Source organism: Neovison vison, chromosome 5 (genome assembly GCF_020171115.1).
Source record: "Neovison vison isolate M4711 chromosome 5, ASM_NN_V1, whole genome shotgun sequence".
Taxonomy (NCBI): Eukaryota; Metazoa; Chordata; class Mammalia; order Carnivora; family Mustelidae; genus Neogale; species Neogale vison.
Genome location: NC_058095.1, coordinates 12,103,690 through 12,131,220, shown reverse-complemented (window position 1 = coordinate 12,131,220; position 27,531 = coordinate 12,103,690). Strand labels below are relative to the sequence as shown.

Below are 27,531 nucleotides of genomic sequence, written 5' to 3'. Positions count from 1 at the left end.
TAACGAGAATGCTTATTGCATTCTGCAAGTGTTTTGGTTTCTGAGGGTTTCTGTGATACTCTGTGGGGTTGAGACATGCCACCTTCATTATGATTAGTTATGTCCATGTTTTGTCTTACCACCAGGCTCCTTTAAGATCCAAGTATATATTAGAGTATATATTAGTATATATTAGAGTATCAGTATATATTAGAGTAGGAATACACACACACACAGACACACACGTGTGTGTATATATATATACATCTACCTAGGTCATGTTTCTGTGCACATGTGTGTGTAAGAGACATATGCCTCATAGTCAGCTTCAGCACAGAGTAGACAGAGTTTATCTCAGTTGTACAGGGAACTTGCAGCAATTAGACCAATACAGAGAGACTCAGAGCCCTCCTGCTGACCTGTGCCGCCATCCGCCACCAGTGACTTCTCAGCCCACTCTTATTACACCAATGGGGTCTCTGACACACCACGCAAGACCCTCATCTCTAAGGTGTAGAATCCCCCTAATGGGGTCCGAGGGTACGTCTCCCCTTACTGCATATACACGCTCCCTCCCAACTCCCCCTTCTGGATCCCTTCACCCCTTTCACCCCTTTCGCTGTCAGGGGCGGGTTTCTGTGAAGTCACCCTGTGGTCTGACCTTCAGATTCCCGGCTCATTGACTACTGTTTTCCTATTTGCCACCTGCTTACAGTATTTCCCTTTTCAACCAGCTGCATACTATTTGTTTTCCTCCTCCCCCGGCAGCCAAACAACCTCAAAGGGCATCTGAGAAATGCGTTTCCCTTTAGAAACAGTAGTAGACATGTCTTTCTAGATGTTAATATATCTTATCTAATATTTTCTTTACTTCTTCATAATAGTAAGTTATTCTTTGAATGACAGTAACGTGAGTTAACTCCCCAGTCATTTACATCGGACTTAATCTGGGTACCTGCCCCTCAACCACAGCATCCCCCCGGCGCTTGGCACAGAGTTGGTATGCAGCCGCTTGATCTGTGAATATCTGAATAACACATTCCATACGTTTTTGGACTGAGCTGGCTGACTCTGATTTATGATTTTGAAGTAGTGTCAACCTAGTTTTCATTAATCCTTAAAACTGCTAAATTCTGGCTTACACCTATGTTGACCTTTTTAATGAAGTTTGCATGTGTAAAAATTATGTTAGTTCACTGCTGCCCGTTCTACTCCTTTGTAAGCTGTGACATTTAGGAGCAGCTAAGTCTGGGCAAAAGCAAGATGAGGGGGAAGCCTGAAGTTTGCATCATGTGTTGTAAAGTTGGCACTTTTTGGTATTTGGTTTTTAAAAAGGTGACAGACAATGATGAAAGGGTCTGCATTTGTGTGTACAAAGATGTTGCCAGGAAATAGAAAGTTTCCTGAGAATTTAAATTATGAGTTTTTAAAATTCCAGCTGAGCCGTAACAGTACACAGCATCAGGACCCAAATAGTGAGCTGACTTGCTTATTAGGCGAACCTAGATGTGGGATCTGTGGTGCTGTATCAGGGTATAGTTAGAGCAGATTCTAAAAATGATAGAACACAAGAGTTTCAGACCCTCTTCTAAGCATCAATAAACCTCAAAGAAGAGATGCCTCACTGATGGGAGAAACAGGCTGTTTTAAACAGGAGATGGCGCCTATTTGTTCAGCAAATATTTATTGAGCACCTACTATGGGCCAGGCACCATCAGCCTGGAATGTATGATGAGTGAGAGGAGCTTTCCTGGAAAAAGCTCTTGGAAGAGATCTCTTCTCATGGAAGAGATTCTTGAAGTTAACCTGTATTGCCCTGTTGACCCAGCGTATTCTTGATTTTTCTGCCCCTTTTTAGACCTCCCTCACAATCTCTTCTACTGACTTCTGGTCTTTGATGGTTGCCCTTTTTGTAGGTAACCTCTGCTTTCTGGTTTTTCTTTCTGACTTCTCAGCGCTATACATTCTGTCTTCCTTGGTGAGATCATCTAACCCCAGGGGTCCAGCACTCATTTATTACAGTGATTTCCAAATTTCTAGTTGTAGGTGCACCTTTGTCAAACTCAAGTCCTGTATATCTATCCATGTGGGGACACAGGCACCTTAGTCTGGCATATCAGACCCTTGGGTCTAAAGCCAGTGTCTTTAGAATAAAAACTCCTTGCTGCTAAGTCTCTGTTTTATAGTCGATCTAACCGTTGGGGCTCAGTCATCTTCAGGAGGGACGAAAACGGAATCATTAGTCATAGGCAGTATGAGTAGAGTTTGTCTTAATACAGAGCAGTCAAGCTAGTGGTATGATTTCAGTGAAGACGGGGAAGGGCCAGCTGCCCCTTTCCCAAAAAATGTTTCCTCTCCTGACTTGTTGAAAACTGAAATTATGGGGCCACAATTTCAAGTAGCAGAGACCAGATTTTATTTTTCAATTAGAGACATACTAGGGCAAGATATCCCTCAAAACAGTCACCCATCACCACTTTTACCAAAAGACATTTGGCAAGGAGAAAGTGGTGAGGAAATGTGAAAATATTGGGCACCAGAACAGGATGGGGGAGGAGGACAAGATTCTGTGTGAGGACGGAGGGCTAGTTTCGCATGGTGTTGGCCCAGGAGTCAGGCAGAGCCTGTCTGGTGATGGGGTAGTGAGGGGCGCCCTTGCTGGGCTGAGCGCCGGCTGTTGTACGCATGTGTTGAATCACTGTATTGTACTCCGGGTGCTAATACTGCCCTGTATGTTAACTAACTGGAATTGAAATAAAAACTTAACAAAAAAAAAAAAAAAAAAAAAGAAGAAGAAAAGAAAAAGAGCCTTTGCAAACCTGTTTTGGCCTAAAGGATGGTATGAACTCTTTCTGTGAATCAGTAGTGCTGAACTGTGAGAAGACAAACTACTCAAATTTTAGCAAAATGAGAGGAAAGAGGTCCCTAGGGGGCTCCGTTGGTTATGTGTCTGCCTTCAGCTCAGGTCATGATCCCAGCATCCTGGGATCAAGCCCTACATGGGGCTCTCAGCTCAGCAGGGAGTTTGCTTCTCTCTCTGCCCCTGCTCTCTCTCTCTAATAAATAAAATCTTTTTTAAAAGAGGGGGGGGTGGGGAGAGAAAAGGAAACCTTTCTTTTTCCACTCAGGACAAGGGGAAACGGGTTTACCTCTGCGTTGCTGTGAGCGAGCACTGTGATTCCAGTCCAGCTTCTGTAATCCCAGGAACGTTGCTCCCCGAAAGCCACGTGCAGTCAGCTGGTTTTAGAACTTTCTCTGTCCGCATGGTTAAGAGTGATGTAGACCTTTAGGGCTTAGCCACACGGGATTTTCCAGGTTGGGGGTCAGATTTAGGAAAATGAAACTACTAAAACCCAAGTCACTGGGGTAATAAGGTCTCTTTTTGTTGAAATGGGGTGACTGACCTAAGGATGGGGTGCTGGGCTTTGGGCCCCACCCTGAAGGGCGGGGTGGCTGCTGTGCCAAGACTTCCGGGTGGTGGCAGATGCTGGACTGACCGACCACCAGGCCGGACGGATTCTTCGATGTCTGCATTGTTGTGTGTTTCTTTCTTTGTGGTTGTCGCAGAAGCGAAGTTTACTCTCGGTGTACAAATAAGACAAGCTGGCCTTAGTGCTTTCCACTTTTGTCTGCCCGAATGTATGAAATACAAAATACACTTGTTCCTGGAATTAATTCTCACCCTAATTCCCATTGCTAAGTGCAAGTCTCTCTTGGACTCCTTTCAATGGGCCTTGTGTTTTTGCATAAAAGTCGGAATGTTTTTAAAATGCGTATCTGTGATATAATAAATTATAGAGGTGTTAAGAGAAAAGAATATAGGATTCTAGAGTTTGGGGGGTTTGTTTGGGATTTTTTGTTGGTTTTATCTGGTTGGCTTTTTTTTTTTTTCTTTCTAGTACATCAGAGTAGGACCACAGTTTAAGTCAATCCTATAATGGATGCCAACTCAGAAAATATGCTTTTATTGCCTTACCCCATTGCCCTGAAGTTGTGATTACTCTCCGTAATTCCTTGGGCTTCTACGTTTGGTTCCCTGGACATTTTCCCAAGCTTGTTCAACCATTAGCCTTCTGGACTTCTGGGTTTAAGTACTGTCAGATCAGATTTAAATCATGTGTTGAGGCTTGGTGGGTCCATCATTGTCCTCAATTTAAGAAGCATTATAGAGGTCACGACATTGCTACAAAGAAGGTGGCACTAATCCCTCACTTTATAAAAGGGAACGCTGTGGTATGCATTACACCAAATGCACCAGCCCCACCAGCACCAGGACCGAGAGCCGGCAATGCACTCATTTCCTCTGCTCTCGCTGTGTACTTCCAGGGATGGGTAGTACAAAACCAGATGTCAAGTCTTTTTCAAATACTCCTCTCTGACTTAGCATTAAATTTCCCTGAGACCAGATGCCAGTGTTTAAATAATATCCTGGAAGATCCAAAGAGAAGGAATTACTCATCGTGTTTCATTCATATAAAATCTGAAATAAAGGGGGAGAAAAGTACAAAGAAACCAGAGTACCTTGACTATGTCTTGCCAGACTCTCGTAATTTGGAAAGAATATTGCCTTGCTTCGGAAAGCTCAGAAGTGAAGTGTCCTTTCTCTTTAATTACCGATCGAGCCTCCCATTACTGGTTATTAGTGCTTCTTAGTGAAGACAAAAGCAATTTCTCTCAGAGGCGGTTTGGTTCTGTTTTCAGGAGATTTGGCGGCACTGGCTTTAAAGCAACTTTGTCCTTAATCACGTCTACTTACTTATTTTATCGACTTCGACCTTGTTCTCTGAAATTATTGCTTTGAGGGTCTGCATCAATCGAGATCCACAGCAAATAACCGAACCCCTTGTCTCTGAATAGTTATTCTCCATGCTGCTCCCCAGGCGGGACCCACAGCCTGACGGAGCACAGGTGCCCTCAGGGCTTGAATTACAGCAAGGCCAGTCGTGGGCAGATCGTCAGCAGTATTGGCTGCTGGGCGTGTGGGTCTCTCGTGAGCTAGAAGCCATGTGGAAAAGGCCCACCACCCAGTGTACAACAGAGGCCAGCCAAAGGTTTGCCACCAATGGAGAAGGTCCACTGAGGTTAAATAGCATGAATGTGTAGTTGACCCTATCAAAATAGTGTGTGTGTGTGTGTGTGTGTGTGTGTGTGTGTGTGTGTGTGTTATTGTTGCTGACTTCCTGCAGCAGCAAAAGAGAGCTTCTGGCTGGGGAAAGCAGGTGGTGGGCATTTCCCAGAGCTGGGCTTTGGCCCGGAGAACCCAGTAACATCAGATGTTAGTGTGGAAAGTCTAGCTTAAGTCAGCCAGAGAGCCCACACAGGAACTAACTCACTGATTTGGAAAGTAGGGAGGCTTTGGGTAAGCAGAGTTGGAACACAGGTAATGGGGGGGTGGGCAGGGGCAAGGTAGTTGGAGGTGCAGAAGGTGGTATGGGTCTTGGGGCAGAGGTCCAGTGCCCAAGGATCCAGGCCGGTCAGTGTGGTGACTTTTAAATAGTGGCTCTCCTCACGTCATCGTTGCTGCTGATGGGTTGGGTCAGCTTGTTGGGTGCCAAGTCAAGAGTCTTGTCAGAGAATCTCAGCCCCTGTCAAGTAATCCACTAGAAATAGCTGGTCGAAACTCACACGGGTTGAAACAGTAAGAATGCTTTGTTTCCTATAACTGAGAAGTGGTATTGGCTTCAAAGGAGGCTTAATCCAATTACTCGAATTATGTGACCAAAAGCCAATTCTCTCTCCATTTTTAGCTCTGTGTCCGCATTGCTGGCTCCATTGTCTGCAGGCTGTCCCCCTCATGGTTGCAAGGTAGCTGCTAGCACTTCCCCGGCCTTTGTTTCCAGGTTCAAATCCACAGGAGAGAGAAAGTTCCCTTTCCACCAAAGCAGTCTTGGGCCTGGTTTCATTGGCCTCAAGCTCTAATTCTAGCAGCGGCCTGCAGAAGGCAGAGGGGAAAGGCCGTTCATTCAAACCAATGGGGTTAATGAAGCAAACCACCATTGCCTGGGGCCTAGGGCCACGGGGTCCTGAGTCCGCTAAAGAGAGAGAACTCCACTGTCTCCGGCCGCTGGGCTTCAGTGGCTAATGTGCCTCCTGTCCTGACCTGCATGGTCTCAGCAACTCCTAGGGCTGGGCTTGCAAATGAAAAGGCCCAGTGACTCAAGCAGAATGCGGATGAAAATGATCTAGAATGCAGAAATGGTCATCATTCAAAGTGAGGTGTAGTCCCAGGGTGCCTGAGGGGCTCGGTCAGTGAGGCATCTGACTCTTGATTTCAGCTCAGGTCATGATCTCAGGGTGGTGAGATCGAGCCCTGCACTGGGCTCCAAGCTGAGTGTGGAGTCTGCTTCGGGTTCTCTCTCTCCTTCTGCCCCTCCCACCCCCGCTTGCACTCTCTCTCTCTCTCTCTCTCTCTCTCTCTCAAAAAAAAAAAAAAAAAAGAAGTGGTATTATGGGCTGGATGTTGGTGTCTCCCCAAAATTCGTAGGTTGAAACCCGAAGCCCCCGTGTGATGGTATTTGGAGATGAGGCCTGTGCAGGGGGTTAGTGAGGTTGGGGATGGGATTCCTGCCCTCACAAGAGGAGACACGGGAGGGCTGGCTCGCTCTCCGCCATGCAAGGACACCCCGGGAAGGGGCTGGCGCTCACTCAGGAGAAGGCTCCCCCGCCAGATCCTGACACGGTTGGCTCCTTGGCCTTGGACTTCTCAGCCTCCAGAAGCGAGAGAGGTAGATGCCTGTGTGGGGGCCACCCAGGTTGTGGAGTTGTGTTACAGCAGCCCGAGCTGACCTAAGACCAGCGAGAACCAAAAGGCCAAAGGTGCGGGGATAGCCCTTCCGGGAGGACATCCCTAACCATGTCGGCAGGATTGAGAGGAAGCCTCTGCCTGCTGTTGCCTTGGCCTCTGCCTCCTCCATTAGTCACGCTGATAGCATCTCCTCACCGAGTCGTGTGATTTCTCCCTCCTCTTCAGTTCTGTTCGTCCCGTCCACCCTCCTGGCTGTCATCTCTGAATCCTCGTCACCCCGAGTTTGGAGGAAATGGCCTCTTCCTAGCTGGTGTCCCTGCTTCTCATCTCTAACTACTCTTCCTTAAATACCACTGCTGTGGTGTTTTCTCCCGCTTGAGGAGATTCCTCTGCCCGATTCCGAGGGCTCTTGTGGTCAGATGACTTCTCCAGGTTCGGGTCCCGGCCCCCAGCCCCGCAGGCCCTCGGCCTCCACGCCAGTCATGCTCACGGGGCGTTTTTCTTCACCTGGAATTTCCTTTTGCCAAATGTCTGCTCAGCCAGCTGCTGTTCACCTTTGGGAGTACAGCTGAACACCCATCTGCTCCGCTCTGACCCGCCCAGGCTGTCCCAGGCCACAGAGATCTTTTTTTCCAAGTTTCTGCGATGCTCCGTTTCCCCATACCTGATTGTGTAATGTTTGTGGGCTACTCTGGTTTCCCAGCAAAACTGGAAACTCCTTGGAGATAGAGTTTGATTCTTCCTCTGTGTTCCTCGCTGAGCATGGGCTGGTACTGAGAAGGATGAGGAGCTTGGCACTAATAAGGAAAGCCAAAGAGGTGAGCACAGGCACAGACTGTCTTGGGGGGAGTTCTGAGCACTTCAGTTCAGAGCCAGGCTTCCCGGAGGCAGTGGCTCTGGTCCTAGTCATTCCCACCGGACCACCCAAAAGGCCCTGCATCCCATCGTCATGGAATCGTTTAAATGAAGACGTAAAGGTTTTCCCAGAAATTCTCAGACAGTAGTTTAAAGGCCCCTGTGCCCAAGCCTAGCCACCCTTTAATTCTCCTAATCCTCATATCGCCAAACTGGCCACGCGCCTTTCTCCCAGGCTGCTTCTGGTCACGGCACGCGGCCCAGCAACACGGTTGAGCTACCCACACTTCCGAAAGTGCTCATCCCATCATACATGTGCTCTTCCTTACGGGACATTTAAAGTATATAGTAACCTAATTTTGCAGTCAAAAACCCTTATTTTTCCAAGATCATTGAACATGACAATGGTTCACTTTGCCAGGGACTTGGGCCCACCTATTTAAAATCTCCTTTAAAAAAGAAAAAGAGGGACACTGGGTGGCTCAGTCAGTTAAGCGGCTGCCTTCGACTCAGGTCATGATCCCAACGTCCTGGGATCAAGTCCCACATCAGGCCTCTTGCTCTGCAGGGAGCCTGCTTCTCTCTCTGCCTCTGCTGCCACTCTGTCTGCCTGTGTGCACGCTCTCTCTCTCTGACAAATAAATAAATAAAACCTTTAAAAAAAAAAAGAAAGAAAGAAAAGAAAAAGAAAATGAAATAAAATCTTCTTAAGGCGGGGTGCCTGGGTGGCTCAGTGGGTTAAGCCTCTGTCTTCGGCTCAGGTCATGATCTTGGGATCCTGGGATCGAGTCCCGCATCGGGCTCTCTGCTCAGCGGGGAGCCTGCTTCCTCCTCTCTCTCTCTGCCTGCCTCTCTGCCTGCTTCTGATCTCTCTCTCTGTCACATAAATAAATAAAATCTTTTTTTTTTAATCTTCTTAAGGCCAGGAGGAAGCAAGATTAATTTTCTCAAAGAAAATCTATCACAAAAAGATTTTCTCGGGACGCCTGGGTGGCGCAGTTGGTTGGACGACTGCCTTCGGCTCAGGGCGTGATCCTGGAGTCCCGGGATCGAGTCCCACATCGGGCTCCCAGCTCCATGGGGAGTCTGCTTCGCTCTCTGACCTTCTCCTCGCTCATGCTCTCTCTCACTGTCTGTCTCTCTCAAATAAATAAATAAAATCTTAAAAAAAAAAAAAAAAAGATTTTCTCGAGGCTGTTAAAAAAAAAAAAAAAGCGTGATGCAAGATAAGTGGTATCCTTGTCCCCCAAGTGTCAGACTTTCTGCTGCCACCATTGGTTTTAAATATATGTACAAGATAAAGAGGGGAGTAAAGTGATTACGGAGTTCTGAGCAACCCACTTGGGCACCCGAGCCACACAGAAAGATCCGACAGCGGCCTCCAATAGCTTGGAAATAAATAGCAAAAACAAAACCCCTAGAATTCAATCTGAATTAGAAAAGCCACTCTTCCTGTTTGTTTTCATATATAAATGAGGTGGTTGAAATGTTCGCTATAATATATTTTACCTTGAGGGCCAGTAAGCATGAAGAATAACATTAGTCATAATATCAGCACTTAATGTTTAGGATATTTTTTTCTATTTTTAAATAGTGATTTTTGTCTGTCCTTGAAGTAAAGAAGAAAGCTGTCCCAATGAGGATCTCTCAGCCAGCAATGCTTGTCGGGAGCTTTTCCCTTTGTGTCGTGACTTCTCCACTGTGAATTCTTTTCAGACATCATCAGAATATGCTTCTAGATTTCAGTACATTTTTAATATTAAAGAAATGTCTTCAACTGAAAGAACAAAATCTTCCTGCTCTTTACTTGACCTTTGTTGGTTTGATGTGTTTTAGAAAAGATCTGGGCAACAGTTTTATAAAGAATGCACCGAGACATTCTTGGAAAAGCACACTAGTGCAAATAATAATGAAAAAAAGATTAGAAGAGGAAGCCTCTTGCTCAGACTAACGGACTGCTAATCTCCTCACAGTTTCTTGGGGTTGTGTTGGTTTTATTGAAGACAGGAACAATGTACCCAAGTTTTTTAAAAGATACTTTAATGTAACTATTTCCAACAGAACTTTTACGGTCGCATATGTCTCAGTAGACCAGGCCAACTTAATATTCCTACCAGTGTGTCTGATTTGTGAAAACAGAAACCCCGTCTGTCTCGCACTAAATGTGAGCTGCTCTTGGGCCATTTCTCCATTGGACCTAGAGCAGGTGTAAGTATGCGGTCAAGTGTGTTCTGCTTCATGCAAAGTCCAGCCTGCATAAGAGGCTGGTAGAAATGCCTGTGTGTTGGTAAAAAACAATCCTTATATAATGTTTTCAAGCTTCAGCTCAATAATGAGGTAATCTTATTTTCTTTTTCTTATTTTTATTTTTCTTATATTCTTGATCTCCAGTTAAAACATAGAACCTATGCTCAAGGGACCCACAGTCTAAGAGGAGAAAGCCGTGAATAAATAATTACCCTGTGACAATGAAGTAAAACAGAGGCCCTGGGTACGGAAGACCTAGATACAGGTCCTAACGCACCTGCTAACTAGCTGAGTGGCTGTGACAAAGATACAGCCGCTCAGCTGTTTCTTCATATGTAAACAGTCCTGCAGGTACCCCCTGGAATTAGAAGGGAGAGTTGATCAACTAAAATATACGCGGAGGGATGCCACGTGGCGCGTAACACAGAGAAAACAGTAATTGTCAGCCGCCGCTGGTGATGACCGCCCGCTGTTGGATGTGTCGGGCTTGCAGGTGTAGTAGGAGGGAGTGGTCGGCCTGCCTGGACAACCAAGGAAAGGTGTCCCAGCCAGAGGGTCTGTGTGAGAACAGGGAGTAGTGCTCCAGCTGGTCAGGGGGAGAAGAGAGAACAGAACGATATGTGCAAAGGCACGAGGCACGAAAGGGCGTGGGATTTGGGGGTGGGGTGGAGTGCAGGGTCCCCCCTGGAGCACAGCCTTAGGAAACAAGATCAGCCGAGAAGGCTCTTAGGGGACCCGTGCCAACAAGGTTGGCCTCGGTCTATAGGTTAAAAGAAAAAGTCACTGCAGAGCTCTCGTGTTGGGGGGTAGGCAACGTGGTCAGATCTGCATCTTCAAGAAATGGGCAACAGTGCAGATGAGCAGTTGAAGGAGAAAAACAACAACGAGGAGCCGCCTCTACCTGCCTCCTTCGTCCCCTGCCCACTGCACGACCCCCATCCACACCCGACCGCTTGGCTGACCCGAAGCTCGCTGCACGCACTCAGCTGCGTGCCTCCCGCTTTCCCTCTCCTCCGTCCAGAAAGTTCCTCCTCATTCCACGAAGTCCCAGTCAGGTCTCATCCCCTCTCTAAAGACTCCCACTAGCCCACGGAGAAGCGACCAATCTCTCCGATTCCCTTCCTTGGCCCATTATGCTTCAGTTATGTCTTTATGTAGCTCCTTTTGACATGTCCGATGTCAAACGTGCAAGCTTCCAGAGGACAAAACCTGCTCGCTGCTCCACACAGAGCTACACGGAGTAATCACCCGGAAACGCTGGCCAGATCCAGATCCCGCCCGTCGTCATTCAGAACGCCTGAATGGGGTCTTTGGATAACTGCACGTTCCCTAACTTTTAATTGAATGAAAATTCCTTTTATCTCTGCTGTGTAAAGGTGAACAACGCGTGAATGTAGTCAGTGACTGTTTACAATGGTGTTTTGAAATTGTCTGCTCTGAGGTTGTGGGGTCTCTGTTCCCATTCGTTGGGAGGTAAGGGGATTCATGCACAAAATCCTCATTAGTGTTAATTGGAACTGCCTAAGTAAATCCCGGGGCACCATTGGGACAATGACTGCCTTTGTATTTCTATTTTGTGTTTTGTATAGAATGCTCTATCTGGCAAGACATGCCTTCTCAGACATAAGGAGATAATTGGTACTTTGAGGGAGAGATTTAACTTATTTATAATTGTCAAGAGTTTAAATATGCAGAAAAGAAAGAGCAGTCATAGTTTGCCTCTTTTGAACAATGCCCTCAAAGCAGGTCAGAAGTCTCAGATGAGGTCAGGTATTCGGAGTGACATTTAAGGGAAGGGCAGATGCGGATACTCCTACTCTAATCCTCGCTTTAAAACAGGAAGCAACGTATTTATCAACAAACTACTTCCATCCTAACCCTTTCGTGTAGTGTCGCTGTTCACCCACGTCTCTCGGGCCTGACAGGCGGTCTAGATGGCTGGCCACCTGGGCCACCTGGGGGGCAGGTGATGCCCGTGGTCCTTGGCCTCCCTGTGGCTGCCCCTGCCTGTGAAACCCAAAGCCGTGCTCCCCACCCTGCTGCCTCTCAGCCCACCTCTCCTACCATTCCTGATGTGTCTCTGGTTCTGCTTCTCCTGCGCCCTGCGCAGGGAAGCCCCTCGTGGGTGACCCTCTGCTGCTGGGGGATTCTTAGCCTCTCCTTCCCCCTTCTGAGCGCCCTTCCTTTCCCGAGGCTTCACGTGCTCTTCCAGCCCAGTCTCTCAGGCCTCCAATCTCGGCCTTTCTCGTAAGCTCCACGGCGGCCTCCCCTCGCCAGCACCTCCCAGCACCTACACTAAGTCAATGCAAACCCGAACCGTGTCTCCTCCCCCACCCACGCGCAGACAGGCTTGCTCCACCCATTACCCATCACCCATTTACTTTCTCCTTATGTCTCTCCAGAGACATGGCTCTTCTGGGTACATGGCCGAGGCCTGGATTCTCCTTCAACTCACCCCTCACTCTTGTTTCTTGCGAGCCAGCTCAGGGACAACGTCTGTGATAGGACCTTCCCACAGCCTTGCCTTTGAACCCGCGCGCTCACTCTCCTAGATCACTCCAGCCGCTCCCGCTGTCCCTGAGGCTCAGGCTGTTCCTCTCCTGACTTCTCTCTGCAACATTTCCAGATAAATCCTCCCCACCCCCCACCACCTCCCAGGGCCCTCACCCTGAGTGGGCACAGTGCAGGTTTAGATGTCCGGTGTCAGCCCCAACTCTAGCAGTAAGTCACTGTGGTCCTATTTCTTCATCTGGGAAATGGGTGATATTATCTGTCTCCAAGTGTTCTGGAAGGACTGAATGGCGTCTTGACCACAGGTGGAAGGTGATGCACCCATTCCTCCGTACGGTGCCCACCATAGCAGGTGTCAGTGTTGATTTCTCTTTATTTTCTGTTACATTCAACCAAAACTTGGTGGGATGGCTTCTCCTGCCCTCCATAATTTCGGGGACCCGACTACCAGTTCAACCATAGCTCTGTTCATCATTAACTCATAAGAACAATGTTCACTGAGCGTTTACCATATGCCAAGTGTTTTGACCTTACTTCCGTGCACGAAGAGTAAATATCAAATAGACTCCGAAACCCTGACCAGCCATACCAAGTATCAGTGTCGCTCCGTACGTCTTCATGGGTCTTCTATTTAAGAAAGTCAGTTAAAAGTCTCAGGAGCCTTTCCCCTCCTCCCCTTGGGTGTGGTTTTGGTCCTCTGTGGATGGACCCTACCTTTGCACGAAGTCTGGCCCCACGCAGAAAGGGCTGACCCACTCTCTCCGAGAGAACAGTGAAAATATCCCGTCCCTCCCCAAAGTGTTCTCTTCAAACCCTTTCAGAGGTGGATCTTCCAAAGTAAAGTGGACACGCTGCTACCCTTTAAATCCCGTAAACTCGACCCTCCCAGTGTCCACGTTTTCCAAGACATACCTCCCCAGGCTCCCCATGCCGCCTTTCCCAGTCTCTGCTTCCAGCGATGGTATTGTTCAGAAGACAAGCATTTAGAAACCAAAATAATATATTGCAGTGAGAAAGGAGCCAGCATTTAATTTCAGGAGAAATTCACACCCATACACACACACACCAGGAAGCAGGGGTCATCTAATGTGGCGACCCTATAGGCAGTCTGGGGGTTGAGGAAGCGGGGGAGGAAGCTGGAGGAGGGAGCAGAACAGGGATGAAGCCAGCTCCCCTCCCTCAGGGCAAATCTCGGCAGCCCTGTGGGCCCCAGGGTTTGCCTCGGATGTTCTCAGCTCTGAAGCCGGCCTGCTTATCCGCAGCCTCGGCGCTGATTACAAACCACAGGACCGTCATGGTCTTCACAGACAGAATCTGCTCTTGGTATTACGGGAAAGGTTTTGTGATTTGTTTAATCTAGACATTCTGAAGCTCCTGTCGTCTGAAGACGAGACGGACCTAGCACAGGGCGCTGTGAGGTTTGAGTCATTCATTCACTCAGCAAGTGTTTGTTGAGCTGCGACCATATGCCATGCCCTGAGATAAATGCTGTCGGGGCCTCAGTCGGAGGGACAGCAGGACAAGTGTCCTGTTCTCAGTCAAGTGCAGGGTGTTGAGTGCAGGGTGTCGGCTGACCTTCTGGGGCTTAAGCTTAACCTGTGGAGTCTCTGTCAGATCCCTCAGCTCTTCCATTGTCATGTAAAAGCAGCCACCGATAATAGGTAAGCCAATGAGCATTCCTGTGTTCCAATAAAGCTTTATTTACAAAAATAGGTAGTGGGCCAGCCCTGGCCTGTAGGCCAGAGTTTGCTGACCCTTTGTCAAACAGACACAACACGTAGATGCAAGTTAATATTTTCCCTGTTCTCCCTTGTTTCAATCACGACCATTTGAGTTGCAAGTGACAGAAAATGCAACCCAAACTGAGAAATCTAAAGGACGGGGCGAACTTCAGGGTCAGCTGGACACAGGACCCGGTTTCTCTCTTCAGTTCTCAGGTCTTTTTCCTCAGGATTGTCTCCCTCTCAGTCCAGCTTTCACTCGTGGGAGCAAGATGGCCAGCGAACCCCAGAATGACGTCCCCTGGGTGAAGTCTAGTGGGTGAGAGGGTTGGTCCCCTGTCCCTCTCTCGGTGACTCCGGTTACCTCAACTTGGCTCATGGACCCAGGCCCCAGATGATCCCAGCACAAGGGGAATGTGATATGATGACTGGCGAGGCCTTATCACATACTCTGTGCATGCGACTGTGTGAGGGGAGGGGTGTATTCCAGGACCCAGAAGCCTCTCGAATGAGTGCTTAGAGGGTGAAACAAATATCCACCACACATTATCTTATGAAATTCGAAATGAGTACCTCTAAAGGCCACATTTGTTTCTAGGAGCTCTAAAATAGGGTTTCGGATTTTTCTCCGACATCAGGAGGGAAGGGGTACCGCTTATGCGCAACATGTCCTCCAAAATTTTAATATTCATGCTTGTTTATTTCCTGCCAGGACCTCAGTCTTCTTGTGTATTTAGGTCTTTGCTTCGTGGACAGAGTTGGGCAGTTTATTGGTCATTTTCTGGCCTCTGATTATCATACCTGATTCCCGTCTTTTCTATATGTGTTGATTCTTATGAATAGACTTACGAGACCTGGCTTTCTTTTTGCTGTCAGGAATCTTTTCGACTACCTGCAGCTGAATTTAGAGCATCCAAAGCTAACTGAAGTGCGTGGTTCAGACCACTGTCTTCACCATCAGGCCACCGCTTTCTCCAAAGTACCAGAAAACTGTTCCTTCCTCCTAAAACCACAACCCTTTCCAGAAACTAGTTCATGCTCTCTCCTCCCACTAGAGGGGCTGATGGCGGCTTCCTTAATCAGCCACCCCCTTTCCCGGGAGGCTTGGGGTCCCAATGTACACGGAACGAGGGAGTCCTATGAGCCACTGCCTCGGTCTGAGGGGACCCCCATTGGAATAAAGAACCATAAGATAAAACCATATAGAAGAAAGAGGGGAAAATGAAATATTTTGAAGATTGTTGAGAAAATTATGGTTCCTTCTACACTTTCACTTTGTATTTGAGAATCAAAGTGCACCAGCTCAGCCGCAGAACACCTTCCTTAGAATGGATCTCTCTTGGCAGTTGCTGTGGCAACGCATAATACCTTAACCCCAATAAAAATGAGATTTCTTAGAAGGCAGAGCATTTTTTCTCAGCTGCACTGGAACATTTTTTTGGCATCATCATTTACTACAATGTCTTTCATTCTTATTCTTTAAACCATATTGGAATTCAGTATCAAACCAATGAGTTTCCTATACTCACGCCCCTAAAAGCCCATGCAAAAACTTTATGGTGCACAAAGGCCCTCTGCGGAGAAACATCCCCCACGTTTCTGTTCGCCTTCTATCAGATCCCCCCAGTAACCTTCCTCTCTGTGTCCCCCACCTCTTACCTGCCTCTCACCACCCTTCAGAAGCCCAGCATCCTTTTGATGTCCTCCACTTACTCCAAACCCCCCACTGTAGTGCCTACCCGTGTTCACCCACTCTCGGAATATACGCTTCAAATTTACCTCTTATTCTTTCCCTCCTCTCTGACCCCCTGCAATTTACTCAACAATCAAACTCAGTTTGCTTTACACATTCAGCTAAGCCAGGTGTTGGGACACAGCTCTGAATACACGAATTCACAATGAGAAGAAGAAGCATCTGATAATTCCCCCCAACCCTCCCGTATATAACTAAATGATAGAAATCCAGGCTGGATGGAGAGGGAGTTCTAAGCTGAGATCCTTTTCTTCAGTGATTTCCCACCTGTGAACCAGAGCTATTGACAAGGCTCTGAAAAAACTCACATATACGCCAATTACGGTCAGTACCCAGGATAAATAACACAAGTCAGAAACAGGTACTACTGTTTTCCAAAGATATGTAGATGATTTTAATTATAAAATCCAAATTCAATTAAAATCAATCCCGAACTCCTAGAAGCTTTTTGTCACAATGTACTTTCTCAACCCATAAATACTAATGTGAAAAGAGGCTTAAATGGAGCCCTTAAGTTAATTGCAAATATATGCAAATAATTTGCTATGAGGATTTCTAGCATTGCAAATAATCAGAAATCAAAAAGTATAGCAGTAGAGGCTTGGTTAAATAAAATATATATATATATATGTAATTCATAATATACGTAGATATAATGTTATGAAATATATATGAAATATATGAAAATATATATATATGAAATATATATGGATAGTCTCCATTATATGATGTAATAATAACTAACATTTATTGAACATTTATTTACTAAGTGCCACTCTTGTAAAACTTCTATATATATTAAATCACCTAAATCTCATGGCAGCTTCAAGAATTTATAACTCCCATTTTCCTGATAAAGAAACTGAGGCACGGAGAAGTTAATCTTCCAAGGCATGGAGTTAGGGACTCAACTCGGATTCAGCTCTGACATTCCTGCTCCAGAGTCTGGGTTCTTATTGTATTAGGGAGGTATTAAGACTGTATTTAAAAAAAGAAAGAGAAAAGTAAAATGGGGGCACCTGGGTGGCTCAGTCGGTTGAGTGTCTGCGTTCTGCTCAGATCATAATCCCGGGGTCCTGGGATCGAGCCCCACTTAGGGCTCCCTGCTCTGCCCCTCCCCCTTGCTCGTGCACTTGCTCACTCTCCCTGTCTCTCTCCAATGAATAAATTTTAAAATCTTGAAAAAAAAATAGAGAAAAGCAAAATGTATTCAGAGTCAAAAGCAGGATGGACATCCACATGTGATTTGGAAACAGAACAGAACCCCAGAGTGATGAGTGAAGCCAAAGCTGCCAGTACGGGGTCCCGAGCCCATCAGCAGGCAGAGGCAGCTGGGAGAGAAGTCCCAGGAGTAACAGCAGACAAGACTGCTGAGAGGGCTCCTTGCCAGCTAAATGACAAGAGAGGGTCACAGCTTGAAAGAGAGGGCTGGTGTGGCCCTTTTCTCCAAAGGAAACTGAGGAAGACTATTGCATGGGACAGGAAGTAGGCAGAAGAAAAGGAAAAGGGCCTATTGTGAAGAAAATCAGCCAGGCACCTGGTGAACGGACAGCAAGAAGCCAACGAACCTGGTATCTGGAAGTGACAGGACCGTCCCGTGATGGGGGATGGAGGTGGATGGAGGCCAGATTGTGCGGGACCTTGTTGGTCTCACTAAAGGATTTTACTTTGATTGTAAGTTTTTTTTTAAGATTTTTATTTATTCATTTGAATGAGGAGGGCAGAGGGAGAGGGAGAAGCAGGCTGCCTGCTGAGCCAGGAGCCTGATGTGGGGATCCCAGGACCTGGAGATCATGACTTGAGCCAAAGGCAGACGGGCCACCATCTGAGCCACCCAGGTGTCCCTGATTTCAAATGTTAAGAAAATTTGAATCAAAAATCAAAACCAACATACCCGGTATTGCCGTGGGTCGGGTGTGAGATGAAGGCATTCCAGACTGGGATGGTCCTGGGGCGACACAGAAAAGTGGGGCAATCGTTTAGAGATGCCATCAGTAGAAGTCTTTCCTCTGCTGAGCGGAGCCCCAAAATTCTCAGTTGGATTTTGTAAAGTCCTATCAGGCACAGTCATTTTCCCAAAATGCTTCACTCTTAACTCAGAAAACAATTCACAAATGACTGTGCAGGGACATGTGACATGGGAATCCCAGGGGGCACCAGTGGCCTCCCCTCTCCTCACCTCTTCAGAAGTGAATGCCGTCTTGGTTCGTGGAAGCTTACAATAAAATACCCTGTGGCTGAGACACCGTCCCTAAGTTGTGTATAAAAAGCTGCAGGCTTCCATCTTACTTGTTGTTTTGCTATACCACAGGAGGGGGACATGTTTCACATGGTTTTGACATGTCAACATGACTAGTTGATAATGTTTTTCAATAAAAACACCACACAATGTGCTTTCGTTCTCCTCCTGTATTTTCTGTGCAATTGTAAGGTTTTCCAGGTTCGCTTTTTTCAACCATCACTTTGAGTTTTTGTCTCCAGAGAGCCCATTGGCTCAAGTCAACTGCCAATTCTGTACGGTCAGTAGACTCTGGTTTATCCAAATTTGGCCAGTCTCCCGGGCTGTAAGTTTTACTTGAGTGTAACACTGAACTCCGGTTATGGATGTTCTCTGTCTTCATGGTCCTTTTTAAAAATTAAGGGAAATACTGTCAGTGCTGTGCTTTTGAGGAAAAGGTGGACGATCTGTTGCCATGGTGCGGGGCACAGCTGTCTTTGGTCACGTGGGTGCTATGTTATACCTACACTATTCCCCCTCTGCACCCAGGGGTCTTACTACATTACAGGAATGTCATGTCATCATCATGACATCCTACGATTCCTAATTTTCCTTTGCTAAAGGAAAGAAGGTTGAAGGAAAGGGAGACGGGGAGGCTGATGTCTATTTGGCATGAGGTGGTTGAGGAATGTGGAAGAGAAGATAATTACACGCAGCGATTTTAGAGGACAGGAGGGTGCTGAGGTGGGGTGGAAATGAGCCAAAACTTTAGTCCTGAAAATGCCCTTCCAGAATTACTCAAGTGAGAACGGTCTTTGAATGCTTCTGCATTTAATAAACTAATACTGCCCTCACTAGTATAATTGGACAGTGTATGCTAATGAAAATTTGAATATTCAAGCCTAATAATAAGATAGATTTATATATAAGAACTTTCATTTCCCTTAGTTAAAGGAATTGTACGTCCATCAAACCCTTTGCTCCGATCAGTTTGGCTTCCTCTGGCTCCTTGATCTGTTGAAAGGCCACATTCAGACCACAAGGGAAATGTGGGAAGGCAGGAAGATGAAGGGAGATTGGCATGTTTAGCAGTTCATAGACTGATTAGTCTACAGATAAGTATAATCACCCCCTCAATATTCCCCCTCAAACACATCCTGGGTCAAAGGTGGGGATAGAAAAATAGTAGCAGGAGTCCAAAGTGATATGAAGGAATATAAGCTAATCCTTTCCTTCCTCTTGCTCGTTTTGCCATGTGACGAACTTAGATACAGCCTTCACTGGCTGGACCTTAAAACTGTGCTTTTGTGGGGGCTTTATGGAATCTCTAGTTTAGGGCAATATGTGCATTGCATTTGTAGAGATTATTTTAAATTAGTCTTCAGTTAAAATTTTAAACCAATGGGAGAGTATGAGGAATGAATTATTATTGTTGTTATTGTAGTCATCAAAAAAAAGAAAAAAGCAAAGAACAGATGGAGGTCTGGAAGGACGGTCGTGCACTCGCCCCCTTCCTCGGCCTCTGTTCTACTGGGGAGAGCACCAGTGTGTAATGGATGAAAGGTCTTTAATCGGTTGTGTCTGTGGTGTCCTTTTCCTTTGGGGCTGGAAGAAACATCTCAATATTTGAAAAGGTTATTTGAGAAACAGCAGGGCACGTGGCTAAGAATGTGTGCTTGACAGTTGTTAGACTCCTTGAGTTCCCATCATGACTCTCCCGCCTCTCTGTGTTTACCTCGCTGGGGTGTCAGAGGGATTCACCACTTATTAAAGCACTTAGGATTGGATCCAGCACATCAGAAGTACTCCATAAATGTTTGCTGGTAGTCACATTATTGACCTTATAAATAGAGCAAAACAGATTAAAGTTTTCCATGACTTTATTAAGGTAACAGGATTCTGCTTGGTATAATGATTTTCAAATTCAGGATTTGGGTTTAAAGATTCAAGGTAGTAATATTTTCCTGGTCGATAGTCTCATTCATAAGTGAGGTCACTTCAGATTTTCCAAGAGCTCATTTAAGTTTACTCAGATTCACTGAAATCATAAAAAGAAAGGAGTAATTGACAGGAAGTGGAAATGCCCAGGTCCTCAAAAAAGGTTGGAAAATAGAGCCTACTGAATTGAAAAGTGATGCGATTGGGTGATCAAAGGGCAGGTTTGCTCACACACCGCTCTCTGCTGTCTGTGGCCCAGCCCCCAGTAGGAGGAAGCCATCAGATACGAAAAGTGAAGCAGGGACAAGGGAGTCAAGAGAAACTATGAGAATTAACAGAACCTAAGGGCTTGGCCTTCACCACCAAAGTACTTAAAACTGAGGGAAGACGGCCCCAAGAAAAGATGGAAATGGCATACACAATGTCCCAAGAAAAGTGGTCGTCATTAGTACCAAAACATACCCCAGTGGAGTTCCTGAATCGAGGAAAAAGAAAATCACATGGGCATCCAAGCAGAGAAAGAAAGACACCTTCACTACAATAAACCACCCAGCCACCTTCAGACTTTATAGGAACACATGATGCCAGAGGACATTGCAAAGAAAGTCACCAAAGTCCTCAGGGAAAGGAAGTGGTGCTGCGCATTATTATACCCAGCTCAGTGGTCTTACAAATGTGCAGACAGTGGGAAGATACTCCAACCAAAAAAGGATCCAAGACAGTCAGCACACACGAGTCCCTTTTGAAGGAGTAGTAGGTCAAAATTTCAGAGCCAATGTTGAACAATAGAAAAATCTAGTCAACGTAGTAGCTTGAGGACCCTCAGCAAATGTTGCCCTTAAAATCTGGTTTATAAAGCATATGTTTTGCTTTGCATGTGACTTTCATTTTGATCTAGCTATTGAACTTGAGTCCAAGAAGAGAAGGTGGGAAAAATCAAATATTACATCATGGGGAGAGATCCTGTTTCATTATTTCTCTTTTTCCTTTTAGGTGTAAATCACAAGATTATAGCATATGTCAAGAAACACTTTGCCAAAAATTGAAAAATCATATTCTAGAACATTTGCAGTGGGATTTTAGTGGATAATGAAATGAACTGTTAGAACACATTTCTTAATTCAGTTTAGTCTAAGAAAAGTTGGGAATTAAAGGCTGATCATTTTAAATTATCCTCAGTAAATCAATGCACAGACTTGTCTAACTGAGCTCAGTTGCACATATTTTCATAGCATGTTACCTTATTTCCAGATGTGTCCGATGAATCATTTATGGAATACTGTGCAATTCTGCTTTAATATTTGGTTAAGTTACATGCAATAGCTTTTTTTAATTCTGTTGCATCTCAGATTAGGAGGAAGAGAAATCAACAGGAGAAAGACACCAAGACACATACACACACACACACACACACACACACTCACACTCATGTACCTCTCCCTCTGCACAGGCATAGTTCTTCAAAGACCTTTCTTCTGCCTTCCTTGCTTCTGCCTTCCTCACTTTTAGGGAGATGAATGCGTGAGCCACCAAACTTTGCTTTACCAGCCCAGGGATCCGTCAGTTAGCTGAGCCCAGGCTTGATTGTGTTCTGGTGGGAGAGGGAAGGCCAGGAGCCAAAGACCCTCACAGTGGCAAGACCATTGGGTCCACCTGTGTTGAGTACTCTTGGAGGCACAGCTGCACGGATTCTTCTTTATTCCTGTCCTCGTTGTCCTGTCTGTTCTCTCACATACCTAGCCAGTTGGAGGTAGTGTCTTAATCAAAACAACAACATAGCATGAGTTGTCCTCAGATTACAGCACATCATGACCATAAGCCACATCCTGATCAGGAAAAGGTCAGCGTAGTGTGATATCACGAGTGGTGAGGAGACGACAGGTGTTTTACTTATCACGTGCTGAAAATTGTATTAAGAGGGATTTTCAAGGAATACAGGTGTTTCAGGCTCTGTCTGTCCCAGACTCGCAAGGGCAGACTGGTGCCTTTCCAGTTTGTAACTCTGTCTCCTGTTGTTTTGTCTTTATTGGCCACATGCAGCAAACTTACCTTTGTGATAAATAGATACTATTATTTACTATTTTAAATGTAAAACAATCATTTTGTGGAAGAATTGGTAAGCTGTCATTTTTTTTTTCACTTTAGATAACCTATATACGACAAGAATATGAAACCAAATTCAAAGGGTTGATGCCAGCGTCTCTAAGACAAGAACTGGAAGACACCATTTCCTCCCTGAAGTCTCAGGTAATTCCTAGAATCAAGGTGTTTCCTCAGGGTTCAGGTGGTGTGTATATACTGAAAACAGACTCACAAATAAGTTTAATTCTGAATTGATGCCAGAAATTAATGTAGTAACATACATAACATAAGGTACAACTGAGGATGAATTGGTTTTTGTTTGGGTTTTCTTAAAGATTTTATTTATTGGAGAGAGTGAGTGAGCATGAGCTGGGGGAGGGGCAGAGGGAGAAGCAGGACCCCACCCCCCGACCCCTGTATTGAGTAGGGACCCTGATGGGATGTGGGGCTCGATCCCAGGACCCTGGGATCATGACCAGAGCTGAAGGCAGACACTTAACCGACTGAGTCACCCAGGTGCCCCTGTTTGGATTTCTTGTTTTAAGTTTTTCTTACTAGTTTTGGAACTCATTGTCTCAATAAGACTTTCTTATGAGCTCCCGTGAAATTGAAGTGTTCAGTTATGGTTACTTTCCCTCATTTACAGTACACATTCCCATACAGCCTCCCCCTGCTCCTCTTGGTACCAGGCCTCAAATGCCATCGCTTGGCACATTGGGGATTCCTGACTGTGCGAAAGGGCAGAGAAACAGAAACCGTGGTTAAATTAGTATTTTTATTCTGGTGTGTTCTGTATGGTTGTTAGACAGAACAAGATGCATTTTAAATCCCAAGCAGGATAATGACAGGGTATTCAAACAATTCAGTTAAATATTTCACGCCAAACTGTGTAGTTCTTGGTATAGGTTATGAAATACAGTGTGAGAAAGGCGATGGGTATAAATTGAGATGCTTGAAATTATTTCACAACTTCCAGCATCAGTTTTCTCCAGGTACTTCTAGAATCTGGTCTATTGCTAGTCTGATCTATTGGTCTGACATCTGATCTACTGCTAGTCTGTCTAACCTGGGAAAGAATCTACACATTCCCATTTCGAATGCACTTAGGAACCTAAAACGCACTTTTCCCCTAATACAGTCATGTTCCCTTTATATGTCTAAGAATCCTCCATATGACTGAAACAGATGAAAAATAATAGCTAGGACCCAGAGTAGCCAAAACCATCTTGAAAAAATAAGAATGAATTTGGAGGGCTCGTGCTTCCCAATTTCAAAAGTCACTACAAGGCTGTCGTAATCAAGACAGCGTGATACTGACAAAAGGATAGACACAGAGATCAATGAAACAGAACTGAGGTTCGGGGGGAACCTTTCATAGATAGAGAGATAGAGATAGAGTATAAAGATATAATAGATATATTAAAAATAAATATTTTAGATTTTTTTTTTTTTTTTTTGGTCAGTTGGTTTCCCAATGTCCCAAGACTGAGGGAAAATGGAAAGAAAAACACTGGGACGATCAGATAATTCAACAAGTTAGCTCAAAACAGGTCACAGACCTAAATGCAAGAGCTAAAAAACTACAAAACTCTTTGAAGAAAACTCTAAGAAGAAGTCTTCTTAGATCAAGGAGTGACTCTGCGCCTTGGATTAGGTGGGAGTTATTTTTTTAGCTGTGACACCAAGAACACAAGCAGCAGAAGAAAAAAACAGATGAACTGAACGTTGCTAAAAGTTAAAACTTTATACTTCAAAAGACAATATTCAGAAATTGAAGAGACAAACCATGGCATAGGGGAAAATATTTGCAAATCATGTCTCTGTTAAGAAACTTAAAAAAAAAAAAGGAAATCATACTTTTTTCTAGGAAAGTGGTCTTGGTTCTCTGTGCCAAGAACAGTGCCTGCCACATAGTAGGTGCTCAATAAATTGATTTACGAACCGGTAGGATTTGATGATATTCACATACGCTCTTTAGAATGTGCAGGACAAAGCGTGGGCAGCCAATGTCGGCCGCCCCGTGTGTATTCCCCTCCATCCAAAGCCTCTTCTCTGAAGATGAAATGTTCATTCCATCATTTATCATTCCGTGGACTACGGCTGGCTCTGCTCCTGCCTCCGCTGCTGCCTATAATCCTAAGTACTTCAGGAAAGCATTAGCGCAGAAAGGGTTAAAACTCCCCCTTGCAGCGTGGTTTACCCATTAACTTTGTGGGAGAGCTTCCGTGGGGTCAGCGGTGGAGGACCTGGCACCTTCAGAGGACTGGGTTTTTTTTTTTTTAGAAGAAAAGAACCAAGGAAAGAAACATGATAGCCACCTGCGGGGCTTCTGTTATCATTCACATCATTTCGCTGTAATAAAAGCCACTTCAGCCTCGGAAAACCGGATGTTGACCCAGAAAGAGAGGGCTGCCAGCTGCGTGAGGGCCTCAGCACTGGCAGCTGCGCAGGGGAGTCGCCGGCCGTGGAGTGTGCAGATTTAGTTTGAAAGCACAGGTGCCTGTATTTTCTGAAAATTGCTGGGATTCCGATTGCAAAGCAGGGTGGGGGAAGGGAGGCCGAATCGGCGTAATCCTTGCATCTGTCAACATTATCAATCGTCCTGTGGGTCATTTGAGCAATGGGCTGGAGTGAAAACCGGGGTGGTATTACAAGTAAGCGAAACCGACCGGGACCCCTTGATATGGACCCACATCCTCTCGCGCAAGCACGTTTGCTGTTCTGCCGGCTGTGTTCTCTTGCCTAACTAGGCTTCGGAATCAACCGTTGCCATGGTTTCCGTTCAGAAGTGGCAAGGGTAAACAATTCTGAAATGATGGAATGCCCCTGACTGGATTACATGGAGCCATAGTAGAAGTTACCCCCAAACCGCTTCTATTTGCTTGTGTAAGGTGCTTTTGAAGTCATACCCGATACAGGGATCTTTAATACTATATAGAAATGTATGCTTCTCAAAACATCACACTGTGAAGATCTGATTTACGAGAATGTGCTATGCGGCTTCTACTGGGCTTATCACGGCCTCCTCCTAACCTTGGGAAGCAGTGCCATTGGTCCCATTTCCCAGATGAGGCATCAAGAGCTCAAGTAACTTCCCTAGAACCTTCGATGCCAAGCCAGGACTTGAATCCAAGCTGGCCCAACTCTGGCTTGGGCTCTTTCCACTACCAGCGTTGCCTCTCCAACCTCAGGGACTCCCCAGAATGGATGAGGTTTCCAGAAGACAGTACTTTTCTTTCAAATCCTCCCTCATTCATTCATCACATGCTGGGGAACACCAGCGTCCCACCCAGCCCCATGAAAGAAGCTGGGGACACAGAGATGAAGAAACATCCTCCTGGTTCCAGAAGAGCTCTCCAGTTATTTGAAAACAAATAACCCCAAGGCAGTTCAAGAAGTACTAATAATGGAGCGCAGGAGTAGGAGGCCAGAGGAGGGGCCCTGACTTTGCCTAGGAGGCGGGGAGCTGTTGGGGAGGCATCCAGGAAGTCAGTAAGAGAGGTGAGGGAGGATAAATGGAAGATAGTTAGCCAGGCATTCCAAAGAGAGAAAATGGCCCATGCCAAAGGGCAAAGGAGTCGGGAGGACATGTGTACAAAGTGGTGATGGTGGGGAGGATGAGATGGGGCCCCAGGTATGGGCTGGGGCCAGACCAAGATGGCTCCGCAGTAAGGAGATCCGATGGATTCTCTAGGCTCGGATGGATTTTCAAGAAGGATGCTGTGTGAGCAAAGGTGACAAGTACAACACTGACATTCAACGAATCCTCTGCCTTTTATCTAGGGAGCCACGTTATTTACACCCCAATGCCCTTTCAGCCACATTCACCTCTGCTCATACACGGTGTCTTTTTCTAGGTTAACTTTCTGCAGAAGAGAGCGTCCGTCCTTCAAGAAGAGCTGACTACATACCAAGGCAGAAGGTACAGCCCCACTCTCCTAAGGTCTTCTGATTAGTCTGTTGTTGGCACCTGTGTGTCTCCTGGGTTGACAGTAGGGTCTTTATTAAAATGCTTACACATAGTATCAATTTGGGGGAAAAAATACGGATTTTGTAAATTAAATAGCGCATCTTGGAAGAGCCACCTACCTCTCATAATCACTGTGCTTAGCACGATCAGAGCAGAATGAGAGGACGCGCAGGCGCCTGACAAGTCTGGGCCTCCCCTGCACAGGCCCGACAAGACATTGTCTTGAAGCCCAGTTGCAGGGTTAAGGAGACCGTCTTTTAAGATAGCGAGGTGATGCAATCCCCAGCCTGGTAGCCCACATCTTCAAAGGCCTGTATCCCCTGCTTACAGATGTTCTCCAGCCCAAAATAGATAAACGGCTTGGTGGTGTGGCAACACCATGACTTTAGTACCCTCAGTGTGTGCTTCGCAGGCTGCCTTTTTAGTCCAGGGTTCCCAGAGAGAGCCATCACGGACATAGATTACATTAACCTGCTCTAACTCAGTCAGACAACCTCCCTTTTCGTGCAGTGAAAGGCCAAAGCACTTATTTGGCGTTGGATTAAAAGTTAAGACCTTGTCAATCATTCACCTTTCAAAAGATTCTGTTGCCTGGTACAGATGGGCTCAGATCCTTTCTGGGCATAAATGATGAAATTTTGATATCAAATACCTTTTTAACTGCTATCCAGCCCCTCCCGAGTTAGGACCTTGTTTATCGTTGACATGCCCATTAGACCTGGAGAAAATCATTAACGGAGTCTTTTGATTTTCAGGTAACCGCAGGAAGGCTTACCTGTGTAGCTCAGGGCGAGGGCAGTGGACGTCACTGTCCAGGCCACACTGTGGATTTCTTCCAGCAGGTTTGAAGACTTGGATACTGTAAACTGTGAGATCAATGGCATTTTTTAATACTTAAATGTAATTAAGATCATAAACACATGCATCACTTATATGCTTTGGGGTGGTTTTATTTGTTTCTGCCTAAGTTATTATTTTTTTAACATTCCTTTATTTCGCATTTCCATATTCGCGTGCGTTTGAGCGTGTGCTGAGAATTGCGTATATTGGGGAAATAAATGATTTCTCGTAATATGCCTTGTTGATGCTTTTGTATAGAATTTTACCGGTTCCATATGATCAAAATCACGTTTGTAGTATCGTATCACAGTTTTTAACATGCTTATGTCGTTCTCATGTTCATGTTCATATATTATTAAAACATTATATTTTGTACTTATCAATTTTATTTCTACTTTTTATTGCACCTCATTTGCCAAAATAAATATGACCCGTACCTGGTATTTTTCCCTTAAAAAGTCCTGACTATCTCAAACTGCACTTTGGGGGAAAATACCTTGTGTCCCGTCAGAGATCACATCCATTCATTTATTTAGAATAAAAATCGCTGGGTCCTCGGATAGCAGTTTAAGGAGTTGTCGCGTTGGTGTTGTCTGACCCTGGGACGTCAGAGTGGTGTAAGAATTTTATGTAGTAGTCATAGTTTTATTTCTGCTTTCTCTTTTTATGGTT

The 27,531-nt window shown here is 45.6% G+C and overlaps 1 protein-coding gene across 4 annotated transcripts in view; it reads left to right on the top strand.

The window, feature by feature from the left end:
* Nucleotides 1-27,091, top strand: part of CEP112 (centrosomal protein 112) — a 424,841-nt gene extending 397,750 nt beyond the window's left edge. For all 4 annotated transcript variants that reach the window (XM_044247582.1, XM_044247581.1, XM_044247583.1 and 1 more), the window contains 3 exons: nucleotides 22,113-22,214; nucleotides 25,907-25,971; nucleotides 26,775-27,091. In XM_044247582.1, coding sequence (XP_044103517.1) covers nucleotides 22,113-22,214; nucleotides 25,907-25,971; nucleotides 26,775-26,778 — 171 coding nt within the window. In that variant the 3' untranslated portion in view covers nucleotides 26,779-27,091. The remainder of the gene's footprint in view (nucleotides 1-22,112; nucleotides 22,215-25,906; nucleotides 25,972-26,774) is intronic.
* Nucleotides 27,092-27,531: the final 440 nt, after the last annotated feature.